This window comes from Amblyomma maculatum, chromosome 1 (genome assembly GCF_055883805.1).
Source record: "Amblyomma maculatum isolate TAMU_Amacu chromosome 1, ASM5588380v1, whole genome shotgun sequence".
Taxonomy (NCBI): domain Eukaryota; kingdom Metazoa; phylum Arthropoda; class Arachnida; order Ixodida; family Ixodidae; genus Amblyomma; species Amblyomma maculatum.
In genome coordinates this window covers 71,730,957-71,756,377 of record NC_139344.1, presented here as the reverse complement: position 1 = coordinate 71,756,377, position 25,421 = coordinate 71,730,957, and the positions used below count along the sequence as shown (strand labels likewise).

Sequence of the window (25,421 nt, the reverse complement as noted above, 5' to 3'; positions counted from 1 at the left end):
CAACGAGTAGTCAAGAGCGCTATAAAGAACCGACTGGGTGTGTTTTTGAAGACAGCAGAACTCTACAAGCCTGTCCAGAATGTGTTTAAGGATGTATTGATTGTTGGGGGGCAGTTATACAACATGTGAAAAAAAGTAGGTACGTTCAAAAACTCGTTCTCAGAATTTGTCCACAATTTACAGGTATGTTACGTTGTTAGTTGGTGTGCAATTTTATTCCACTCTGCTGAAATTATTAGTCGGCGCTAGTGTCCAAAACAAACGTATCGTTAGTCACCTAAAATTAATAAAAACGCCATCGCTAAGACAGAGTGGAGGGACTGAACGTAGCTTGGTTGCCACCACGGTGTAAGAAGTTGTAACATGCCACCACGTCACCCGTATTTCGTCCGTGTTGAGCTTGAAATATGTGTGGAACGCAAAGAAAAGTGCGTCAAGCGTATAAAATTGGCTTCAATATGCGATCGACTTATGTTTAATAAATCAGAACACTTCTCTGGAAGAAAGGAAGCGATGGGACACTGGCCTCGGTACTCGCGTTCCTGGCTGTATTGTCCATCACTGCTGCTTTGAGACTTGTACAGCCGCTCGAAAAATGGCGCAGTGCCGGAAAACAAATGGTTCTGTTCACGAAGCGTTGTCGAGAATTTCATTCTTTCATTCTTCCTCCTCCCTTGCCAACTTTGGAATGCATGGCAAAAAAAAAAAAAAAGGAAATGAATGCTTGAGCATATCGTGGCCTATACTCATACAAAGTGGCCACAACACCCGCTACACAAATTGTTTGCTGTAAGCAGTAGAAACTGCCAGTCACTCGCGACGGATCTCGCGGACGTTTTCAGCCAAAGGAAAATTGAGCCTGCGGCTTTGGCACATACAGCGCACAAACCGCAGAAACACGATCGGGGCACCGAGAAGCGGAAGTGGTGTGTGGTTGCTCTTCGTTATGAAACATCAAATAGCCCGCCGAAACATTGTTCTGGACATGCCCTCTACACGACGAGATTCTCCGTTTCACTACCCAAAAGAAACAAAAAGCAAAAGACATGCAAACGATCGACAGGACACGAGCGAAGGACTCCCTGCGGTGGCGGAGGCCTTCGCTGCTGCGATTTGGACTCGTCGATCCTCCGTGGTGGCGGATCCCGACCCGTCTTGTCTCACGGATAGCCGCTCTCCGCTTCCGAACTTCTCGAGCTGAGGAAGACAGAGCACACTGGGCCCTCGAACTGCCGCGACAGGCCCGAAAGATGCGTCGATCCCCCTGAGGGAAAACGGCGTCATTCGCCCCTGTAGTGAACTCGCCGAAATGCGGAGGAAGATCGAACAAGGCGACGCGCAGCACACCAGAGCGGGGATTTTCGTTTGAAACAGGACGAGACAGAAATACTCTGCCTTAGATAAACAGAAACCTATTTGTGGTGTGTGGGAACTACAGCACACGGTACACTCTGACTGAAAACACACTACCATTACGTTTCTTCTATTTCATTTTTTTTTTCCTTCGCAGAGTTGGCACCTGTCTCAGACAACTCCGAGAACCAAAAGGGTATACCTGTAGAAGCTGGTAATTTAGGTACCTGCGGTTCTCAAGGTAAGCTGCAAGGGCTTATGCTGCGTACTCCATATCAAATCGAGGATAACGATATTCCAGCGTCAGAAAACAAGACAGCTTTCTGTGTTTTACTAGCACGCATTCGTACTGTCGAGGTATTTACTTTCGATTCTTTCATCCTCGGATAAATAGTATTCGAACGGCAGCACGTGCTCCCAAGCTGCAACATTCGCAGCCCTACACACCATGGCCTCATGAAAGCTGCAAACGAGTGTTTTAGGCGGATTAGTTGGCCAATCACCGACAGCTAACAGCTCTATATTGGAAGGCAACAGGAACCAGCGTAAAATAAATATGCGGTAGTTCCTTAAGCGCGCAATAACGTTTCCTTTTTTATTCTTTTATTTTCCTTTTTTTTTTCTCTCTTTATGCTTGTTCTCACTTTACTCTTCATAATAGTGTGTGTGTGTGAACTTTAGAGCACTCAGCTTCCTGCACATGAGCAATATTCCCTATAGTTGCAGGCTAGCACATGTGCTATCTACTCAGTGTTCTTGTGTCTTGTTGTACCCCCTCCGTTGGCTGTCAGGAATGGTAGCCGAGCTGTGCCCCGCAAGAAAGAATATGATGAAACAAAGGGAAACATGCAGTATACGGAGAGGACGCCGTTATGCGCGGTGCCTCCGACATCCCAGCTTCGTGCTGCGGGAAGAACGGCCAACAGCAAGGTGCGCAAAACTGCCGAGCAAGCCACGCGGGTGAGGGGAGCGCTGGTGGCACTTTCTTGAACAAACATGGGCGCTCCTCCGCATCGGGAGGCAGCGCTCGCAGAACGTGCCCTGCATTCGCAACGGCAGCGGCAGCGTAAGCGCTACGTGTGCGCCGTCGGCCACTGTCATCGGCGAATTCGCCTCTGATTAGCGGCACGCGCTTGCCTGCGCGCTTGGCAAATAGAGTTCTCGGTCGCGCAGGTCTGCAGCTTGCCATATGGCTGCCGCAACAGCCACGCGGTGATCCGATGCGTGGCTGACGGTAGGAGCTTCTCTTTGTAATGGGGTGTGGCGTAGGCTACCAAACTACGTACCCCCCCCCCCCCCTCCCTTCCTCCTGTTTTTTTTTTTTTTTTTATTTAGCACGTTAGCAATATGTAGTCCTCTTCAGGCCCAAAAGCCCTGGTCTGTGCGTCTGTGTGAGGCCTGTGCCCCCCAGTGCCCCTAGCGGAACGGAGAGGATTAGGGCATCCCCATTGGCTGAAGGCGCCTCCTTTGGCACACCCTCCGCTGGGCGCACCGCTATGAATCACACATCAACCTCTATTCTACTTCCACCCATTTCTCAAGAAGGCCCCTACCCACTCCACCCATCAGAACCACACGCACCAATGGACCAAAAAGCGACGGCGAAATCAAATTCAAGCACCTGGTGGAAAGTCGATTAACGTAAGAGCGAAATGTTTACATCTATTCCTCCTATCCCTTATTTGTCGCATAATATCGTATGATAGCCCGTGCATTCTTTAATGCCTTCTTTTTTTTTAAACCTTGGCCATTACTGTATCCTCATTCCCTATTTTTTCACTCGGTTTCATCGCCTTTTTTTTTTCCGCCTCCAAGCTCCGCTCCCCCCCCCCCCCCCCCTCTTTTTTTTGTTCTGTTGCTGTTAACTAACCTGTTAACGCCAGCTTTATTCTCCAGATCACAAATCTACGGGGCAAGGAATTGCTACCTTGAAAAATTATGGGGCCAATGTTAATGGATCTCGCGTATACAGCTCCACTGCGGGTCTTCCTTTTCGTGTAGACGTAGTTTCAGCTCGTTTACCAAACTTTTAACTTGTGCCTCTAATATTTCACCCAATCTTCATCATCATCATCATCATCAGCCTGATTATACCCACTGCAGGGCGAAGGCCTCTCCCATATTTCTCCACTTAACCCGGTTCTGTGCTAGCTGCATCCACTTGACCCCTGCGAACTTCTTAATCTCATCCGCCCACCTAACTTTCTGCCGCCCCCTGCTACGCTTTCCTTCCCTTGGAATCCAGTTTGTTACCCTCAGCGACCATCGGTTATCCTCTCTTCGCACTACATGTCCTGCCCATGTCCATTTCTTCTTCTTAATTTCTACTAGAATGTCGGTAACTTGAGTTATTTCTCTGACCCACTCTGCACGCTTTCTATCTCTTAATGTTACCCCTACCATTTTTCGTTCCATAGCCCTCTGGGTTGTCCTCAACTTAAGTAGAACTCTCTTGGTTAGCCTCCACGTTTCAGCCCCATAGGTGAGTACAGACAAGATGCAACTGTTGTATACTTTCCTCTTGAGCGATACCGATAAGCTGCTAGTCATAATCTGCGAGTGCTTGCCAAATGCGCTCCATCCCAATCGTATTCTTCTTGTTATTTCCTTTTCGTTGTCCGGGTCTGCGGTTACTACCTGTCCTAAGTAGACATATTCGCCTACTACTTCCAGTATTTCGCTACCTAATGTAAACTGCTGTTCCTTCCCGAGGCTGTTGAACATTACCTTAGTCTTCTGCATATTGATTTTCAAGCCTACCTTTCTACTTTTCCTGTCTAGGTCATCAATCATTATTTGCAGTTCATCCCCCGAGTTGCTTAGCAAGGCAATGTCATCAGCAAATCGCAGATTACTGAGGTATTCTCCATCTACCCTTATCCCTAACTGCTCCCATTCCAAGTCTCTGAATACTTCCTCTAAACAAGCTGTGAATAGTACTGGGGAGATTGTGTCTCCGTGCCTAACACCTCTCTTTATGGGAATTTTGTTACTTTCTTTATGCAGAACTATGGTTGCTGTGCAGCCGCTATATATATCTTCCAGCACTTTCACGTATGGCTCGTCTACCCCCTGATTTCGCAATGCCTGCATCACCGCCGAGGTTTCAACTGAGTCAAATGCTTTTTCGTAATCAATGAATGCTATGTATAAGGGCTGGTTATATTCCGAGCATTTTTCTATCCCACCCAATCTTATTACTATACAATCTTCCGCTGCTGCGTTTTCCAGCTAGCAGTAGTAAGCGATCTTCTGATAGAGTTATGAAGCCCCGCTTTAACGAAGCCGTATTAAGAACGTGCCTGTATACGTGGCCTCGTATCAGTATGCCTGACTATGCATCCAAGAGCCCTGCAATGGTGATCCCTGTTCCACCCTCCCGCCTCAAATTGGCAACACGAGTCGGCAACTCCTCTCAGCTTTGTGATGATATGGGGCCTCGCTACATCCCGCAACCCTAATCAGTGTTCGGCCATGTCCGGAATTTTTTGCTCGCAACGCCGACAACGCGCAATTTCTGAATAAATTGAGCCATTTATCGCCTTAAAAGGCCTCCGGGGCGTTGATGCTGAACATATCAGAACCTGGATGCATACTGGGACAGCTAGCCTCGTTAACACAGCGCCTCTGATAAAAGACCTCACGTACCAACTTCCCACACTAATTGGTTGGTTTGGTTTATGGGGTTTAACTTCCCAACGGAAGCCGTAGGGAAGGAATATATCTCACACAAATTCAATCTCCATAAGCGCTCCTTCGCGCACACCTTCAGCATCGTCGCCATCAGGCCGATCAAGTCCCTTCGTGTTCCGCTGGCCCAGCGCGGAACGCTAGGTAACAGAATGTCTTTTAAGACTCGCCACAAATTACGAGTGACTCGTCATGGCTGCGCAGTCAAATATCAGCACTACGAATCAGCCAGCTGCAACTATAGCTCGCGAGCTATGCATCGCCTGCCGCTCTGCTCGACGCTGTGAATCGTGCTGCTCTGCACGGCGGGTACATTTATGTGGGCATGGAATGAAAAGAGTCCTTCTAACGAGGTTTCTGTGCCCGTCGCTTAACGTTGGATTGTCGAAATTAATGCGCGCCTTCTGCCTCATCGCACAGTCTGAGGCGTAAAAACGCACGAAGTCGACTGCTACACGTACGCACGCGAGCGTCGATTCTATGACGCGCTGCTGCTGAGTATACCTTCGCGCTCACGGCGCAACGCCCGCGAGCCAGTTTGGACGTCGCCAGGAAACGGAAATAACGACACCCTACACGCGGCGCAAGTGCCGCCGCGAAGGGGCGTTCTATCATCGCGCAACAGGGTGCGATGGGCTGCCGGCCGAGCCCTTTCATTCCCGGGCACCTCTCACGGCAACGGCGGGACGCGCATAGTGGGGCAATTTCCTCGGACTGCGCGTGTCAGCCGGCAAGCAAGAAAAACGAGCGCCGAAGGGGAGAAGTCGTTTGCCCGTGAATTTGCATGAGAAGCGGCCAAAGTGTAATCGATGCTCCCCACCATCGGGTGCGGCTCATCCTGGCTTCGTATTTGCATGATAAGCGCCCACCAGCGACGACGGGGATTCGGCGGTGCGCCAGCAGCGACGCGCTCCCACGCACGTGGCCGCTTCGCCCAGAAACAATGAGTCCCTCTTTCTCTCGTCCCCCTTCGTTTCCGCGCTGTTCGTCTCTTTCCGGCCGACGCCGGAGACGCCCTCTCTGGGCACAGCGCACCAGCGAGTTTGGGTAACCGCGAGGGCCACGTGCGTGCCGGTACGGGTTCGCTGCAGTGTGAGCAGCTGCCAGACCTGTTTTTTTTTTTCTTTACATATGTGCTTTTGCTGTCTAAGGAAGTTTCCACGCGCACTCCCTTTCCCCTCTCCCCTCTCCCGAAGGAAAAAAAAAAGCAACTCTATACTTTGCTATAATGACAAGTTAACATAGCTCTCTGTGAAAGCCCTTTCATTATTCCTTCACTCCTCCATTTTAGCTACTTGGGATCTCACGGCCAGCAGATGCAGCGAACCAATTTTCTTCGTAGATGACAAAAAAAAGAAAAAAAAAGTGCTCACAACTGCTTGTCGTGTCAACTTCACTTCAAACTTTGTAAGTAGACGTCCTGCGATGTGTTACTTTAGCTGCAGCTTCCAGGGTTCCTAAACCAACTCACGGCCACGAGTATGCGCAAGCGAAAATGAAGGCTTGACATAATTGTGGCATGCCACTGGCAACACTCCATAGCGTTTAAATTACGTTAAACAGCATCATCACGAGTTATCAGTATGAAGTAGCAGGGAGGTAAAAACAGTTCTAGTTGAACTCTACTCGTATATAAACGTGACGTGCTTGCAGCAGCACTCTTGGAGACTGATATTTATCCGATACAATGTGGACGGGATAGTGGAACTGTTCTGAACCGTTAGGAATATATACCCCGGCAAGCGCTATAAATATCGTGCTAGGAATGGAGAGCGGTTGCGAAAAAATTGCTTAACGCGGACATATCGCGCTTGCTGCTGCATCTGTTCACAGTGTCCGTGATTCGGCGTTTTTCACATCAGCTAAGCTCGACGCCTCCACGATGAAGCGCCAACTAGACTTGCTAGCAATTATGTGACGGTGCGTGAACTGGTTGATTGGTTTATGGCATTTAACGCACGTCTAAAAGCGACTCAGAGTATGATAGACGCCGTGAATATCGACATCGCATAGCATACGGGTGCCTTGCTCCGTTGAAAAGCGGCCGCCGCATCCTCGGGCACTGCACTCCCAACCGCTCAGTCACTGCGGCGGGGGATGCGGGAAATCGTGAGCGTTAACATCACACCCTGACCTGTTAAAGTATTTTGATTTATTCGTCAGCCTAATATCCTCAACGTTGTGCAGTGACACATATTTTAGAAAAAAAAAAACATGGTTTAAATTACATTGGGAATAGCACTTCTCTATATGATAAATACGAGAAAATGATGGGGCGTCTTTGAACTTGGTTATTACTAGGTTTAGACGTAGAATGAGACGTGAGAAGAATGGCGCCTACTCTCCTGAACTGGCATTGCGTATAACGCGTTGAATTACACGGGCCGTCGACGTGGACGCCTGTCTGCGCTGCACATTTTAGGCTGACCTTGAGTACAAGGTGACCACCAAGAGACCGCAGCAAGCACACAACGGACCTGACACAGATTGCGGTAAGCTGTCAAGACATCATGACGGGCACTCGAGTTGCTTGCTTCTTTTGCTTTCCGTCACCAATTGCTTGTATCGGCTGTTACTTGCTAGTTATTCGTCCATTCCCGGGCTAGTTTGAAGTTAGATTTTCGTACGGAAAGTCTTTGGTAGCAATTTTCAGCAGGACTAACGTTTTCGTGCGTTGTCCACGAGACGAGCTTAAACACGAACCCCTGAAGAACTTACGCGCAGCTTCTACTTGTTCGAGCTATTTCCTGATCCCGAAACAAGAATTACACCGGGTGGCTGCAGGCCTATTTATTGTTTTTAAATAAAAGCGGGAAGCAGTACCGGCCGGCCTAGATAGAGTGCAGGTATTCGTCCCACGTTCGTTCCTCCGGTGGATTATTACGTGAGCCTGCTACGTTCGTAGTACGCATTCCGGTAAGCACACATATCCCACTTGGGAAACCGTGTGCAGCAGAATGGGATTAAAATGGCTGATAAGGAAGCTGTAAAACTACTCCATTACAGTTCCTATATCTGTGTGCGTGATTTCACTTATGCAACGTACACTTCGTCGTTGTCAACTTTTGTAAAGGATTTCATCGCCGCCGATTAACTGCGGGAGAGATGTGAGCCTCTCCTAAGCTGACCACCATGGAATTATACTGCAGCTCTAATGAGATTTACTTAGCGATAAACATGTGCCTGTATGAAAACAGAGCCCCCTCCCCCCCCCGCGACACACGCACGCACGCACGCACGCACGCACGCACACACACACACACACACACACACACACACACACACACACACACACACACACACACACACACACACACACACACACACACACACACACACACACACACACACACACACACACACACACACACACACACACACACACACACACACACACACACACACACGCACGCACTCACACACACACACACACACACACACACACACACACACACACACACACACACACACACACACACACACACACACACACACACACACACACACACACACACACACACACACACACGCACACACACACGCACACACACACACACACACACACACAGACACACACACACACACACACACACACGCACGCACAGACACACACACACACACACACACACACACGCACGCACGCACGCACGCTTTCCTCGGGCCCGAAATGCGTCATAATGCAAGACACCCAATTGGAAGGGTTCGGTTTGGTTTGGTTTGGTGCAAGTTTAACGTCCGGAAACGACTCTGGCTATGAAGGACTCCGCAGTGACGGGCTCCGAAAATTTCGACCACCTGGGGTTCTTAAACGTGCACCGACATCGCGCAGTACACGGGCGCCTTGCTTTTCGCCTCCATCGAAAAGCGGCCGCCGCGACCGTGATTCAATCCCGCGTCCTTGGTTTCAACAGATGAGCACCGCAACCATTGAACCATCGCAGTGAGGCCTGGTTCAAATGTTTGCTTGTTTCAAATAGCTGCTTGTTTCAAATAAGTCTACCTATCTCGCCAGCTTTTATTTTGCAAGAAATACTCGCAGGAAGCCGGAGGCAATAGCGCGATAGCAGATGACGAGTGTGAGCAAGATCTCGTCCATGGCCTCGTGGACGCAGCACGGAGGCTTCCAGTACCACGTTTGTGAACGTGCGTGCAAGTGGCAGGCACGCAGCACGAGCCACAGGGGACGAGACTGAGCGCGGACGGGAAAATAAGAATTATGTATGCCTTGGAATATTCTATCGCAGCGCGTGGTTTTCGCCTCTTCAGAGGCTCCAAAACTTTGCGACACACAGCATCCATTACTTTTAATCACTGCGGGAGTTGAGGACGTCACCGCTACGCAAAGGAATGCGTCGGGAACAGCTGCACATGCGGGAAAACATGGCGTCCGTGTGCGCATTGCAGGAGCCCAGAAGAATTTCTTATCCTCATCTCGCTTTGTGGAACGGCATTACGCATTTATGAAACCTCTGACTCGAGGAAAAGCATTCCAGCATCGCCAACGATCCTGTTTGCGCACCGTAGCTAGTTGCGGATTCAAGCATGCACGCTAAGGCGCTCTCGGAATGTTTCGTGAAAGCTTTTTCGCAACAAAGATGACCAACTAATAACCCCCGGACTCCTCTCGACACGGCCGACCGAGGTGCAAACGGGTCGCGAACGCCTCGCTCTCACAACTGCTGGAACAGCTCCTAAACGGAAACGAAGATGGGAAGAATGGACGGCAGGGGCTATGCTCTCTTCGAGAGATGTCCCGTTGCCCGCACAGGTGTTTTCGACTCTCGGAATACAGACACACGCAAGTGATGCGTAGCGTAAATAAGAGAAATAAGTACAGTTTTTGCTTACAGAAATAGCAAATTGAAACTAGGTAAAAGCTACTAAATTGCTCAAGAGGCTCGAGTAAAATTGGAACTCTCAGCACAAAAGAGCTTTCCCTTAATACGGGAATGATTTAGTCGTCAAGTGTTTTCTCAACGCACACTAAGAGCTGCCGGGGTGGCGACTTGTTTCCAGGATAGTGCGGGTAAAAAAAAAAAAGAACTTTTCTGCATTGGGATTGAATTATCTTGCAAAAAAGAAAAGTTTGTGAAAATTAAATAAAGAGGCAGCTGCCAGTGTTCCCAGTAAATAATTAAGTTACTAGAAGAAGGTCTCCTGCTTATGAATTTTAGTGTGACCAAACTGTTCCCAGTATAGTGCACTAGGTCCTCATTTGCGTTATTACGCACATATTGCTTCGCGGTCAGTCGGTTATGCAGGTTTATCAACTGCATTCAGGAAACTGACGCGAAGCCGTGCCTGACCGTCAAGAGAAGTACCATGTTTTCGCTACCGCGGCGATTGAGGGGCAGTTCCATGGCTGCAGTTAACACACAGATTTCGAGATGCCCCATCTTCCTCGGTAAACCCAGTGTGACAATCCAACGATACCACGGTGACGTACCGGATTGGAACTGGCCAAGAACTCTTTTTTCTTTCTCCGCCGGGATTTTAATTAATTTTGCGTTACTTCTTTATGGACGACAGTAATTTGCTGGTAAATGAACTATATATGCTGAAACAAGCAAGCAAGCAAACAAACGACTCGGTGAGGTAGATTCTAAGTCACATTTGGCCTTACAGAATTGCCACATTAAACACCGAAGAAGAAAACAATTAGTCAGTAATTCGCTCGTCGAAAATAGTTAGTGCCGATGGAAATCCAAGCTACGTTCTCAGATATATACCGAAGAAGCCCGGTAAAATTTCGAAAAATAGAAACCAATCATTCCAATCTGTAGCAATAGAGAAATTAGAAATAAGCGATGTATGTACCAACGCATTACATTAGTTAGTGTCAGACCATATATATTGCATTGGTGATGCTCGGGAGCCATGACGTCGCAAGTGAGACGCAGCCGAAAGGTAAACCCATCCATGAAAAGCAAATATTAGGCGCGGTGTAACTGCGCATTCAGAAGGCCTTTCCTCTCTGTATTCAAGAAACCTTAGGGACGGCAGACCTGTCCAGGGGAAAAAACGCTTTCAATGGCTGCGTTGTATCCCTTTGAGTCCTGGCTAACGGGAGTTAAACGATTTAAAATAATGGCACCGGTAACAGTAACGAACCTGAAACAGTACTGTTCGCGTAAACCTCTGGAAAATGTGCGTGTTTTTAATTCGCACCAATTTAGTTAATCTGCGGCAATAAATAATCGACTTTTGAACCGCCAAATGTCAGCGAAAAGTTTACTCTCGGGAGTTAAAACAAATCATAAACAGGTAACTTCCTAAAAAAATAGTTTTTAAATGAACGTTTGTCCCATTTATTTTTTTCTCCACACAACGGAGTAAAGCAAGAATGTGGCCGCTCGAGCGAGCTGGTGGTTACTGCAGCTTTTTCCATCACTTGTGCTCAATATACCAACGGCAACCGCCTCTACATGCTCCTGCTGCGGCTATGTCCAAATCCGTGCGTTTTGTTTAGAGCTTGGAACACGTTTATTATGTTCAAAACACATATCTACAAATGTCCCGTATTATTAAGTTAAATTACTGAGAATAGTCGTGCTCGCTGTAGCATATAACCAAAAATTGTGTTTACTTTATTCCTGTAACCTGTACCCGAGTTACCACACCGCTGGCATACGGTTCATAAGCTTACGTCACGTACACACGCTCAGGCGCGTGACGGTAGCTAAAACATCGTATAGTTGGTCTCGCAGGATGGTTTCAGCTGCAAAGCACTCGTGCAAACAGTATTTCATTACATTACTAAATTACCAGACTAGAGAAGTAGTTCATTACATTACTAAATTACCAGACTAGAGAAGTAGTTCATTGCTTTACTAAATTACCAGACTAGAGAAGTAGTTCATTACATTACTAAATTACGAGACAAAAAAGTAGTTCATTACATAACAGATTACCGGAAAAAGTAATTAAATTACAGTAATTCCATTACTGTAATTCAATTACTGCCATGTAGGCTTACGATGCTTGCTATGGGCATGGTTCAAGAATTTGTGAAATTCAGTCTGAAGGCAACGATATCCCTGACAAAGGATGCATTCGGTGAATCTATGTACTATAGACTGACAGTGGATTGCGAGCAGGGGCGCAGCGAAGACCGACGACACGTACCTGAGCTCTTCTGGGCCACCGGCGGCAAGCTGTTCTGGACGAGGTGGCAGTCTCGGCAGCCCGGATTGTCCGGCTCGCGGGCGCACAGGGCGAAGCTGAGACAGCTGATGGGCTCGCAGCGGTCGCCTTTCCAGTGGTAGCCCGCCGCGCAGGCCGAGCACAGCGGGCCCCGGTGGCCCGGCAGGCAGGCTCGACACGACACCGCTTGGCCGCCTTCTCCGCTGCCCGCTTCGCACTCGCCCGTCGAAGTGGTGTTGCTGCAGGGGCAGGCGGCACAGCGCTTGCCTACGCGGAAGTAGCCGCTGGCGCACGACTCGCACCAACGGCCCGCGTAGCTCGGGAAGCAGCTGCAGGCCACATCCTGGAGCGCCGACCGCGTGCACGCCACCATGCCTTCCTCGCTGCAGTTGCACTCTGCAGAGACGGGAGCAGAGGAACAATCACTTTGCCACGTCGAAGAAGCTGCGACATTCGGTTCACTGATCGTGGATGAGTATCGCTGTTCATAGGCAGAACACACGCTGTTTGCACCGTAGCTGCAGGCAGGGAGTCCGTGCTCTTTCCTAAACCATTAATACCAGCTTAGGTAGAATAGTTCAACGTGCAATAAGGGTCACGTGACACACTTACGCCCCCCTACCTATTTAAACGGCAGTTGAGCAGAGTATGTGTACCTCAGGCAGAAGGCGAAATATTGTACTGGTCGGCCTCTGGAGTGATAGCTAATGGCTATGATGAAAATAGAAGGAAAAGAATGATTGTACGGAAAGCGTTAAGGCCGCTTTAAATCATGGCACATATTGTTTTTTTTTTTTTTAGAAAGCACTTTATACCGGACTACAAATGAAATTTTTCGTCGTGATGGTAAGAAGTTGGTTCCTCCTGACCACATGAGCACTCCAGTACATTGAAACAGGACCTGAAGCATGTAACGCAAAAAAGAAAAAAAAGAAAAAAAAAAAGAACATCAAATTCTTTGGCTTCCCAGAAAACTCAAAGGAAGTAAAAGATCTCTCGCGCTCTAACCTCGCCTTCAGAGATTGTGTTTTTGGGCCTCTGTATAGCCAACATTACATTTATCGACAGAATTGAGCCGGTTCGTTGTCTACGAACGACTTGATATCGGCTGAGATGAGAGCCACTGTAGCCAGACGTTGAGTTAACTTTAGCCTGATGCGGCCGCGTGAAGCTCTATTGAGTGTTAATGGCACCATCGAAGAACTCGGCGTGGGCAATGACCTGATAGTTATTGTTCCTTTGTATTAAACCAGGAACCGCTGCATTATGATCAGCGTTAAATGAAGCTAACAATAGGCTTCATGTTCTTGTGAAGACAAGACGAAACTGCACATCAATTTCTTGCACAGAAATAATCGAAAACTGTTCAAAACACTGATCATGCTTGTATGAGGGTACTATCCTCGAAATTCGAGCCATCAGAGACCAAATGTTTTGAAGGAGGAATAGTTTGAATTTCTTTTTCTTCTCTGTTCTTCTACTGCCTACCAGCTATAGGCCTACATAAGGCAGACAGCATCGTAAGGCACTTAAAACAAATTTGTGAACTCCGCGCATATAGATTCATATTCTACTTCTCGAGTGTATACTACTGTTATAACTATTATATTTTGTCACCCTTCGCCAGGAGCGTAGCCGGGGGGTGGGGGGTGGGGTTCGGCGTAAGAATACCCCACGAAAGTATCTATAGCTAGCGGCTCGGCTGGAAATGTAGCCTGAACGAACGCGAGCAGAGGGGCTCCTTTGCTATATTTTTTTTTATTAGGATGTAGAAGTCAACAGATGATTTACGTGATGTTCAGCTTGTAGAGGAACCTACAGAAGGTTCACCTATGCCGCGACCATATTATAATAGCGCTTCTGTTATTCGCTCGACAGTTCCGCGTTGAATTTCAGCGACCTTAATTTTTGCATTTCATTAATTATTAATGAATGTTCAAGTACATTTTTGTTCTTTGTTGTTTATTCTCGAAAATATTGTGTACGTTCACGCGACTCTAGAATAGAAAACATGTGTTATTTCAGAAAAATACACGTTTGCGTTGTATATTATGTGAAAATATTGTAAATATATATCCGCGATTATTAGCATACAAATTTTGTGTGCGTGTACGCATGTGTGTGAGAAAGAGAGAATATAAATTTGATTTAAGATTCAAGCCCTCGGAGTCTTGCGCGCACTCGTATTTTTATGTAGATATCACAGCGAATAAAACAACTAACCCTTCGTCTTTTTTAAAGCAGCCATTTTTGGGCGCAAGCTCTGTTTTTTACCGGCAGCGTACAACACCCCCTGAAAAATAATTCTGACTACGCCACTGTCAGTAGCCACTGGCTAAAGCGATGTCACAACATTGCCTACGCCAGCACTTAACAATCGACGCAGTGATTGAGTAGCTGGGAACAGGATCGAAGAATAACGGAAAAATAGTCTTTATGTTGTACCAGCCGTCAACTTACTTCTGAAGCCCCAGCTTAAAAAAAAATATGCTGAGCATCATTCAGTATTGTTTGCTAATAGAAAACTGACCGCATCATATGCCTGGAACACTACAATGTGCACGTGCGCGCGCGCGCGTGTGTGTGTGAGAGGGGGGGGGGGGGGGGGGGAGGGGCTGTACAGAATATGCCTCTGATTCTGATTCGGTATGCCTTCGGCTCAACATGAAACGTGACGCTACTGCCGCGAGATGGTAGTTTCCATGCTTCAAGACGTGTAAATTTCTGAACATATGTGGTTCGGATAAAGCACACTGCTCCAGCCCCCTTTTTCAGCCCAAGACTCTGCACAAGAATGTGGCTTTCAAGTTTCAAGCCTCCAAGTGTTATTTTGTGCTTTGTGACACTGATTCTTTTTGTGTTGAAGGGCTGCAAGATATAGTTAACGTCGGCTTCAGAAGTAGGACCACTTTCCGGTTATGTGGCAAGTGCAATGCGGTCACGCCTATACTGCTTACTGAATTCACATCCCTCGTGGACGATCCTTTCTCGGTAGGTGGCTGTTATTTGAATTTTACTCAACCTGTGCGCGCTTTTTTCAGCGACGCAGCGTCAACGTTGGCCAAGCGGCAGGTGTTTTCATATTATGGTGCACGAGATGTCCCATATAAAACAGCCTCGGTATAATCAATGCAGCCTTTTAGAGGCTCTAGTCAACCGCTGCACTCTGCAGTATCGTCGTCAAGCTCACATTTTTTTCTCGTTTTTCATGGATCCTGACCACACCACCGAACGTCCCTTCCACGCATCTACTCCCGCGAGAGCGGCCCCTCTGTCATCTCCTTCAGCTTAAGTGCGCTATAAAGCGGTAAAGGAAGCTGTCCCACGAGAGCCCAGCTTCACCTTCAGGCAAGACGTGGTGCGCGGTGTCGTCTCGTCTCCTGCTGAAGGGCCGCGCTGTGACAGGGATACCGCTGGCTCGGACGCGCAGTCTTGTCGCGCAATTCGCGCGCAGTCAACGACCCGCCAGACCCGTTGCAGGAGCTCCTAGGCTTTTCATCTCCTCGCGTCTCCCTAGGGAGGGGCGGCACTTTCGAGCTCACGGCCCCTTGCGCAGCCGGCCTCCAGTCGACTCCTGGTGCCGCTTGTCTGCTTCTCAGTTCGGGACAATAGTGGCGAATAACACCACTAACAGAGCGCCGTTAACTGCTTCGCCCCATTTCTCATATTTCGTGCATACTTCAAGCGCCAGTGAGGGCGTGGGTAACGCGCAAAAGTAGCACGATCATGGACAATTGAGCCAGCCTGAAATGAGGCTATGCCGGCAAAACTATCATTGCACCGTTAAACTACGAGGTTGTGAATCAATAACGAGATAGACGCCGGCATAAAGGTGTATTAGGAGCTAGATCAGCACAATCAATGTTAGGTACATCAGCCGAGGCGAGCACCCCTCATGATGCTTGATTTAAACAATCAGTCCCTTAGAGCTTGCTAATATATATAAAAAAAAAACATGAGAAAAAAAAAGCTGCTTATTTCGTTCTGCTTCTGTCGCTTAGCTACATAATGTCCCTTCGCAAGCCCTGTTGTTGCCCATGCACTCTGGACACACACAAGCATCATGATCGCGTATCTCTAGGACATAATGTTTCGTGGATGCAAAGAGCCACCAGCAGTTCGGGGTCGTCACCGCATCATTTCAGGTTCAATCGTCCATGACTGTAACGAAGGAAAAGTTCGCGACTCAAAAAATGCTGCACCAGTACCACGCGTTTGTGGCCACATTTCTTCTTTACATTTCTTTTGCGGCATTTTTAATTTCGGATACTGTATAATTGTGGGCCGCAAATGAAATTACTTTTTATTGATGAGACTGATTACAGAGACCCAAACGCAAGTGTCGTGCATTGTCACAAAGGAAACCACGAAAAGAAGTAGGACCTCTGTAGAACCGTATAATGCAATCACAGCGAAAACTACACACAGTAGTTATAACGGTACATATATAGCTTCCATATGGTGAATAAGACAGCGCTGCAGAGACGTTGGTAGATTTTGAAGCGAATGTCCCTCTAGTTTCACATGGAAGCATTGATACACTCGCGACAGTAAAACTTACACTTTTCTTTTTTTTTTTCAGTATTATAGAAGGAGGTCCCGAAGTATAAACAGTCCGGGGGACAGTTTATACTTCGGGACCTTCACCTTCACGACGGGCAAAGACACTTCGCTGTCTTTGCCCGTCGATGTCCCATTTCGTCGTCAACGCAGTCAATTTTTTTTTTTCTGCACGTGAAATTGATAACTTACGTCTGCAACGTGGCTTTATCTTCCAGATCAGAAATCTCACAGCTAAGCGGTGCGAAAAAAAAGGGGAAAGAGAATACCAGAAGAAAAGCGCTAATGCTCGCCACCCTGTTGAATTTCAATAGTCGAGCAAAGATGTAGGCGTTCGAGATACCGGGATACGAATGTTCAGAATAGAAGAGTGCTTACGGATCTTGTTGTCCAGGTAGGAGTCGTCCCCAACGGGCAGCTCGGCGACGGGGAGTGCGGTGCGGACGGTGAGTTTTGGCGCCGAAGCCGTCTGGACGTTGGGGTAGACGGCCGAGAGGACCACAGCGTACTCGGTGCCCTCGCGCAGCCGAGTGACGAGCTTGGACTGGATCACCGCCGGCAGCATCAGCGCCTTCTCTTCACCTGCGCGTGCACTCTGTTAGTCGCTGCAGCACTCGAAAGCGGCAAAAATGACGCGCAAAAATGCTGTTCGGTGCTTCGTCTTCATCGCAGATCAGTTTTGTTGTAAATTCATGCACAAATACAAAACAGGCAAGCAGAGTAAGAAAAGCGAACAGTCTGCGTGGCGACAGCCATCGGGAAGAGTACAATTCTCTTTAAAGGACTAGGGGTAAATGGAACAAAGGTATATAGGGTGCTGCAAGCTTTATTCAACGCTACAGATCGCTCAGCTGAGCAGCCGTTCTCTGAGACCTTTCCTATAGCATTTGTGCAGTGCATTTCGCACTTTGAAGTACGGCCAACAGGAAGAAGAAGAAAGGCGCACTGATTCACTTGCAACGCGTGCGCTTTTGCTTGAACTAGCGACTCTGTAAACACATACATATAGAAAGAAAGAAATGCGAGATATATGCCAATAAGCGAGAGATTCAATAGATGGGTCCTTGTTTCGACGAATTGGGGTGGTTTCGCTCGCAGCTTCAGTAGTTTCTTTTCTTTCTTTGTATAAAACGAGTGATCCAGGAACCACATAGTTGCTGCTATAAAGGATATAAACGAACCAAGTCTGGCAAAGTTTACTCGCGGAGAAGAGCGTTTCTATTTCGCACGTCTCTCGTATACATCCCGCCTACTCTGTTGCGTTGCGAGAGCTGCGCCGAGTGCTATAGCTGCGTAAGGTCCCACGCGAGCTCTCCCCATGTGGCCTCTTTGAGATGTGGGCCCGTCAGGACGCAGTCCGCGCACAGTTGGCTTTCCTGCGGGACCAAGCCGTAAGCCCAGCCTCGCTTCGGTGGCTCAGGCAGCACTCGAGCGTTGCGGCCCCACTGCTCCTTTCGCCCTCGCTGGCTCGGGCGCAACGAGCGAGGAAGGTAAACCTTCCATCTCTTGCGAAGGAGGCGAGCAATTGTAGCGACTGCGACCACTTATTACGACTGTGGGCGGGAATGGAATGGAATAGGGCGACGTCTTCGGGCTGATCTCCTTTCACTGTTTGTCGTCTCCTTTGCTGACTCGATCACCTTATGTGTTAGAACGCTGCGGGCTCGAAGTAAAGAGCACGAGAAAAGAACCCCCCCCCCCCCCCTCTGGAAAGAAATGGGCGATGTTCCCTTTCTCAAGATGCAGCGCCCTTACTAACGACGGAACCTCGCACCTCGGTTATTAGTGAGTCGGTCGTAAAATATTTATTCGATAACGCCCGTCTCTTTTATAGTAACAGCCTCTTTAAGCAATAAAAACTGAAATACAAGCTTTCACTGTTTTCGCATAAACTACTAAACGTGCCTGCAACGGACTATCGCATATTTTGGTGGTTTTTTTTTTTTTTTTTTTTTTTTTATGGAAGTGAAATGGTGTGGGAGTGATAAGGATTATAGTCGCCCTACTTGCGCGTTGCCGCTGCATCTCACTTCAAGCTAGCCTTCTTTTTCCTTGGCGAAGTGAGCAAGTGCTGTTGTAAACCATGACATCACACAATAATTATCATCATAATCACCAGTATGGATACACCCACTGCATGGCGAAGGCCTCTCCCATATCCCTACATTTATCCGGTCTTGTGCCAGCTGCCGCCTCATCACCATACCCGCTCACATAACTTACTCTTCTCCTCTGCTACGTTTTGCCTTCCCCTGCAATTAAAGTCCAATTAAAGTTAGCGACCATCGGTTATCTTGCCTTCGCCATATACACCTTAGCATTATCCCTTTCTTCTTCTCGGTAGCTACTAGAAAATCAGTGGCTCGCGTTTGTTTTTTAACTCACTTTGCACGCTTCCTGTCTCTTAACGCTGCGCCTACCACTTTCCATAGCTCTCTGCGCTGCCCTCAACTTCAGTAGAACACTTTTCACTAGCGTCCACGTTTTAGCCCCATAGGTGAATACAGGTAAGATATGGCTGTGACATACTTTCCCTTTGAGGAATGCTGGTAAACGCTCATTCATTATCTGAGCATACCTGCCAAATGCGTTTTACCCCAATCTTATTTTTTTACTTAATTTACTCTCATGCTCCGGACCTGAGCGAGCTACCAGTGCAAGCCTTACCACTTTTAGAGCCTCGCTACCCATCGTAAACTGCCGGTGGCTTGCGTTTTCTACATATAAATGTTTAGACCCAATATTCTGCTTTGCACCTCTAGATCATTGACCATCCTTCGCAATACGTCCCTTGAGTTACTTAGCAAGGCTATGACATTAGAGAATCACATATTACTGAGGCACTCCTCATTAATTTTTATCCCCGACAGTTCTAAGTACAGGTTTCTGAATGCTTCCCAAAAGCGAGCGGCGAAAAGAACTTGAGAGATACATATGTCTCTGTGTCCAACACCCTTCCTTATTGGAATTTCATTAAATTCTTAATGGAGGAAAACGGTTGCAGTAAAGCCACTATAATTACCTCCCAGTACTGTCATGTAAGGCTCATTTGCACCATGGTTTCGCAATGCCTGCATGACTGTGAGGTTTCGACTGAGTCAAATGCTTTCTCGTAATCTACGGGTTGGTTTTATTCCGACCACTTTCTATCACCATGGTTAGCAGTGTGGATATGATCGATGGCAGGGTACCGGTCCTGGAAGGGAGCCTTCCAGGTCCTTTAGTTGATTGAATTCGAAGGCTTTCGTGATTCTATAAGCGATTATCTTTACAAATACCTTGTAGTCAATGAACTGTAAGCTGATCGGCTTGGTTTCTCAAGTCCTTGGCATCCCATTTCTTCTCAATCGGGATAAGGTTAGCATTCTGCCAATATACCGCTATTATTGGGGCCGTGAAGCATTGCGCATGCAAACTGACAAGCTTTGCTGACACGATTTCGCCGCCGTATTGCAAAAGATCTGCAGTAATCTTCCTCAGCTGCTTTCCCCCTTTTCATTGCTTCTGGGGCTTTCTTTACTTCAATCTTCGTTATCGGCGGAATGTCAGATAGCTCTTCACTACGGCCTTTCATTAATTTGTCTACCTAAATAACTCCTGTGTAGGATTCCTCAACTGAATTAACTATCTTATTCATATTAATAATGACATTTCTGGTCTTGTCTCTCAGCAAGGACGTCTGATTGTTGCGTATGCTTAGTGTCCTCCTGACCGCTTTCAGACTGCCGCCGTTCTTAAGAGGATGCTCCATTTCCTCCATATATTGTACTTCCTTATGTCGGCTACCTTACGCTTATTATTGATTAACTTTGAAAGCTCTGCCTGCTCTATCATATCTGTTAAATCAATACCTTCGGTTGGGCGAATTGATTCATTTCTAAGAAGTACATGCTTGCGTAAAGGTGACGGGACAGAAGGAAGAAACACGCATGACATGCACAGAATGCATTTCTTCGTTTTGACGTGTCTTCTTTGCGCAAGCAAGTATCATATCGGTTAGATTGGAGGCTTTTAGTCAGGTATTTCGTCTCCTTCGATCACTTCCCAGTATCCTGCCTAATTATACTACCGCCTACCTTTACTGCGCACTACGTAAATATTTCTCAGAAGTTACCATTTATTGCTTCTACATTGAAGTCGTCCTTTTCGGTTAGAGCCTAATATCTGTTCGGCAGCGAGTTTCTGAATTCCTCTACTTCCGTCTTACCACTAAGTGGTTAATGGGCTGCATCCTTACTAGGGATTTTTTCGTATACTTTTTAGAGCCTAACCTAATCAAAGAGCATCTCATGATCACCGCTTGGCATCTTTACGATGACCTCCACATCCTGCACGACGCCGGGGTTAGCGCACAATGTTAAAGCTTTCTTTTTTATTTATTTATTGAGGACAGAAAACTGGGCGAATTGGTTTCCGCGCATATGATACACAGTTTAACAGCACGAACAACACGGACAGAAGTGTTCACTCCCTTCTACCCTGGTTCAAAGTCTGTTTCTCTCTTCGAGCTCTTCGAGTCTATCGCCTGCTGTTTTCATTTGCGGAAGAAATATTCATGATTCCTAAATACGTGAACTGAACTGAACCTCTTTGCAATCTCTACTAATAACCCTCCCCTGATATTCTTAGAATATGCCATAGTAAGTCATAGCCTGATTTCCAACCTGCGTCTTCCCTACCCATCAATACAATGTATTTTGTTTTTACATTGCTCATTGCAGATTTCACGCCTTCATAGAAGATCTCGGCTATCTGGTCATCACGGCTGAATGTAGGCGCGTAGGCCTGTGCCACCTTTATTTTTCACGTCTTATTGAGCTTAATTGCGATGCATGCCACCCTCTAATTAATGCTAAACAACTCATCTACGTTACCAGACATATGCTTATTGAGCACGAAATCAGCCCTCATGTTCTCTTTGCTAAACCTCGATTTGGTGCCCATCCTTTTGTAGAGTACATATGCTTCATTTGTCTTTCAAACATCACTTAGCCCTATGAAATCGCAAAGAGTGCCCGCCAGAATGGTTCCACGAACAGCCCTGCTAGTCTAGCCTCATTATATGAGGACATCATGTTACACGTTGCCAGGGTCAGTTTCCAATGCTGGCCTGTCTGGAGCCAGAGATTCTTAGCGCTCTCCGCTGCGTCATAGATCTGACCGCCAGAGTGGTCAGCTGCTCCGCAGCCGCTGGTGCTGAGGACTGGGATTAAATGCTGTATTCATTAAGGAGACGGTGGGCTCTTGTTACATGAGGGTGGAAAAATCTCGTTCAGCTGAAGAAGTGTGTTTTTAGATTGCTGTGTTCACCGGGATCAGAGCGCACCCCACCCATGGTTATGAAATCACACCCACAAGTGCATTATTTTTATTATTTCAGAGGACAACTGCGCAACACAGTGATTAGAACCACGATGTTGTTGCCCGCAAGGCTGATCGCCTACCTCTACGCTACCGCTAAACACACTGAACAAATAGCCCGCTTATTAAACAACGATGCTAGCGTTGATTTCACTTCAGGAGTGGCAGCGCTGGACACAGATCAACGCCACTTGCAGTCTCAGCATGCCTAGTACAATAAACGGATTTCGCCTTTGTCATTTGTACGCTCAGCTATGTCAACCAGGGTCTAAAGGAGATTGCGCGCCACGTCGCCGTGAGTCGAGAACGCGTAAAGTGGCAACATGTAAAGAGCCGAAAAAGCGAATTCGTGGTCCCAAAGGATATCCAAACAGCGAATATGTTTGCACAAGAACCTGTGAAAGAGTTCTGGGGAATTTGCTGAGACCGTCCGCAGACATTCTTCGGCGCCTTTCCAGTAAGTGTAAGCTCTACTTCGCCCACGAAATTCGTGTTACACGTTCGGGATGACCAAAATGTCCGTTCTAATCAAATGCTCCGCACACTCGCGGTACATCGACATTCTCGTCTGGTCTGCTTATGGGCACCGCGGAGAGTGCCAGCTGTCTCATCAGTTATTATTCCGAGGGCCGTAGAACGGTCGTTGTGCGGCGATTTTTTTTTTTTTTTTTAATTCCGCACAGGCCGCGTTACGCGCGCGAGCCGCCAGTGGTGCGTTGCGTGCGCTCTGACACTCCTTCGCTTCTCAACAGCGGCCCGAAGCCCAGCGATCATCATTTCGCGAGAGCCGCCAAACCCATTTCCAGCCGCGGAAGAGGCGAGACAATCAGCAAACATCTCGGCTCGCGCAGGAAAGGGACAGCCGGCGCTAACAGAGAAGCCCTCGCTGCTTTTCACACGGAGGGTGCCCCCAGCAGCCCTGCGAAGGGCTGTTGCGGGCTCCCGAGATAAGGAGGCGAGGACAAGGCGCCTGCTCTCTAATACACGAAACGCAAGCACGCGCTGAAACAAGAGGAGATGAGGCACTTAGGCGGGAACAAGGGACCTCCGCAGACAACACACCCGCTAAGCCCGTCCGCCTTCATCGAGCGGCTTTTACAAATTCACTGGCGCCAATGGCGCTGCCGACGCTCGGACAACCGAGAAAACGGAGGGCGAGTCGGCATACAGCGAGCGGCCCGAACCCCCCCCCCCCCCCCCCCCCATTTATTTCTCTTTTTGTTTCCCCTTCTGACACTCTGGCGGCCTTCTGCAGAAAACAGGCTTTTGATGGCAGTTCATAAAAACAAAGCAGCAGCCACGCTCTCTTTGTCTTTGAAGAACGCGCTTATGCTTTGCTGACGAACCCTTCGTTTCTCGTCAGTCATGCTTAGACGTTCCTTCTTCCGCCCTTCCGCTTTTTGTTCTCGCACGCTGGCGTACTTCCCCTTCCCATCATTCTGCCGTATACATATACTGCTACAAATCTTTCAGTCCAGTATTTTTTATAGCCGCTCTTTCCACTCGTGTCATTCTTACGTATGATTCACCGGTGCGTTGGCTGGATTGCGCTCGCCGCCAAGAGTGCTGTGCTGCTCCTGTTTGCTCGACCGAGCTGGCGGCGGCGGCGGATTTTCCTATCTCGGGGCTCACAAGACCCGAGTCGGAACCGATACGGGGAGTTCGTGTCAGGAGTTTATGGCCCCCGAAATCGGTCCTCTCTTTCCTCCAGCACGGTGGCTACACTCGGCCGCGCACAGCGCCCATCAAAGCCGCCCAAAGGCGCCGCTGCGGAAGCCTCGCTTGAAGCCGCGCGCGATATCCGCTTTGGCAACGCCGGTCTTTCCCGAATCCCCGGGAGTCGAGCTCCAGGGACTGTGCCCGGCGTCGCCGCCGCAGAGGCGGGAAATGGGACTCTGCGCGCACTTCCCGCACTCGAGCAGCGGTGACCTGGGCGCACCTCAGCTCAGCCCTGTGAAGGAAAGGGCGATAATGAAGCTGCCGCCGATGGCCGACGGAAAGTCCGAGTAGGTGACCTCCCCCCCCCCCCCCCCCCCTTCTCTCTCTCTCTCTCGAACTTTGATGGGCCCCGCTTCGGTCTTTGAAATGGTATTGATAAGTGCCGCCGGAGCGTAGACTTGTTGGAAAAATTCCGGAGCTCACGCCACGACTTTCCTGCCTGACTTCTTATTAAAATACATTTATTTACACTTTCCACAAGGCATTTTCCACAACATTAAAGAATGTTCAAATTTGAAGAAAATTTGCATCAACCCGAGGAATGAAATTATCGTGGAATTGATTACATAATATTTCTATCAAAGCTTCATCATGGGTGACGTTCAAGATACACAAACACCGACAGATGCCAGTTCGCACTATGCTTTCAGAAAATGTTTCGTGATAAGTGAGGATCTTTATAGTGGGCTGAGTTCCAGGCAATTCTTGCTTGTTCAGAAATGGTCTTGAAGCACAGGCGCGGTAGCGAATGAACGCTCTGTCGCCGCTATCCACTCAAAATATAATTATCGTGATGCACTCGCGCAAAACCAGAATGAAACCTAGTTCTCGCGTGTTTAATTTATCTACACTTAACGAGAAGAGTGTGTACACGATCAATTCGTTGCTTGCTATGGCGGTATACAGCGAACGACCGACAGAACACGGTCGAGAGCTCGCTACCGACACAACCTTTAAACCTTTATTCTAACATCAGGATGCGTGGTCATCGTAAAGGTCGCTATGGGGGCCTGTTGTGTTGGAAGTCGCTTTTTTGAAGAAGGAAAAAAAAGCAGTGGAACTTCTACTCAACCGCGGTGCCACGCCTGTGGCATGTTCACCTTATATAACCGAAGGATTCGTCGAAGAAAAGAAAAATGTACCAGAACTGCGACAGTGCCGCTCCAATTTTTTGCTGCAGTTGACTAAACTGCCATTTTAACCCGAACAATGCCAAGACACGTTCTGTACATACGGCATAACCTTGTAGCCAGCTTTCAGTATCAAATTCGCGCCGCTTTTATATTTATATGGTTCACTCCTGCCGGGGGGGAGGGGGGCGCAGGGGTTAGGGCGCTCGACTCTTGCGCCCAAGAATGCGGAATCGAATCCCGGCCGCGGTGGCCGCTCTTCGGTGGAGGCGAACGGCTAGGCGCTCGTGTGCTGTGCGATGTTAGTGGAAGTTAAAGAACCCCAAGTGGCCGAAACTACCAGAACCCTCCACTACGGTGTCTCTCAGCCTCAGTCGCTTTGGGACGTTAAAACCCCAAACCAAACCAAAGCTTTTATATGATTCCCGTTATCTCTGCATCCTTCCCGATCGTATGTCGCAGCGA

The 25,421-nt window shown here is 48.1% G+C and overlaps 1 protein-coding gene across 1 annotated transcript in view; it reads right to left on the bottom strand.

The window, feature by feature from the left end:
- LOC146202773 (uncharacterized) overlaps positions 1-25,421 on the bottom strand; it is a 152,886-nt gene that overhangs the window by 22,695 nt on the left and 104,770 nt on the right. Inside the window, exons 3-4 of the mRNA XM_084588328.1 lie at positions 17,125-17,328; positions 12,169-12,582 (exon numbers count right to left, since the gene is read on the bottom strand). Coding sequence (XP_084444454.1) covers positions 12,169-12,582; positions 17,125-17,328 — 618 coding nt within the window. The remainder of the gene's footprint in view (positions 1-12,168; positions 12,583-17,124; positions 17,329-25,421) is intronic.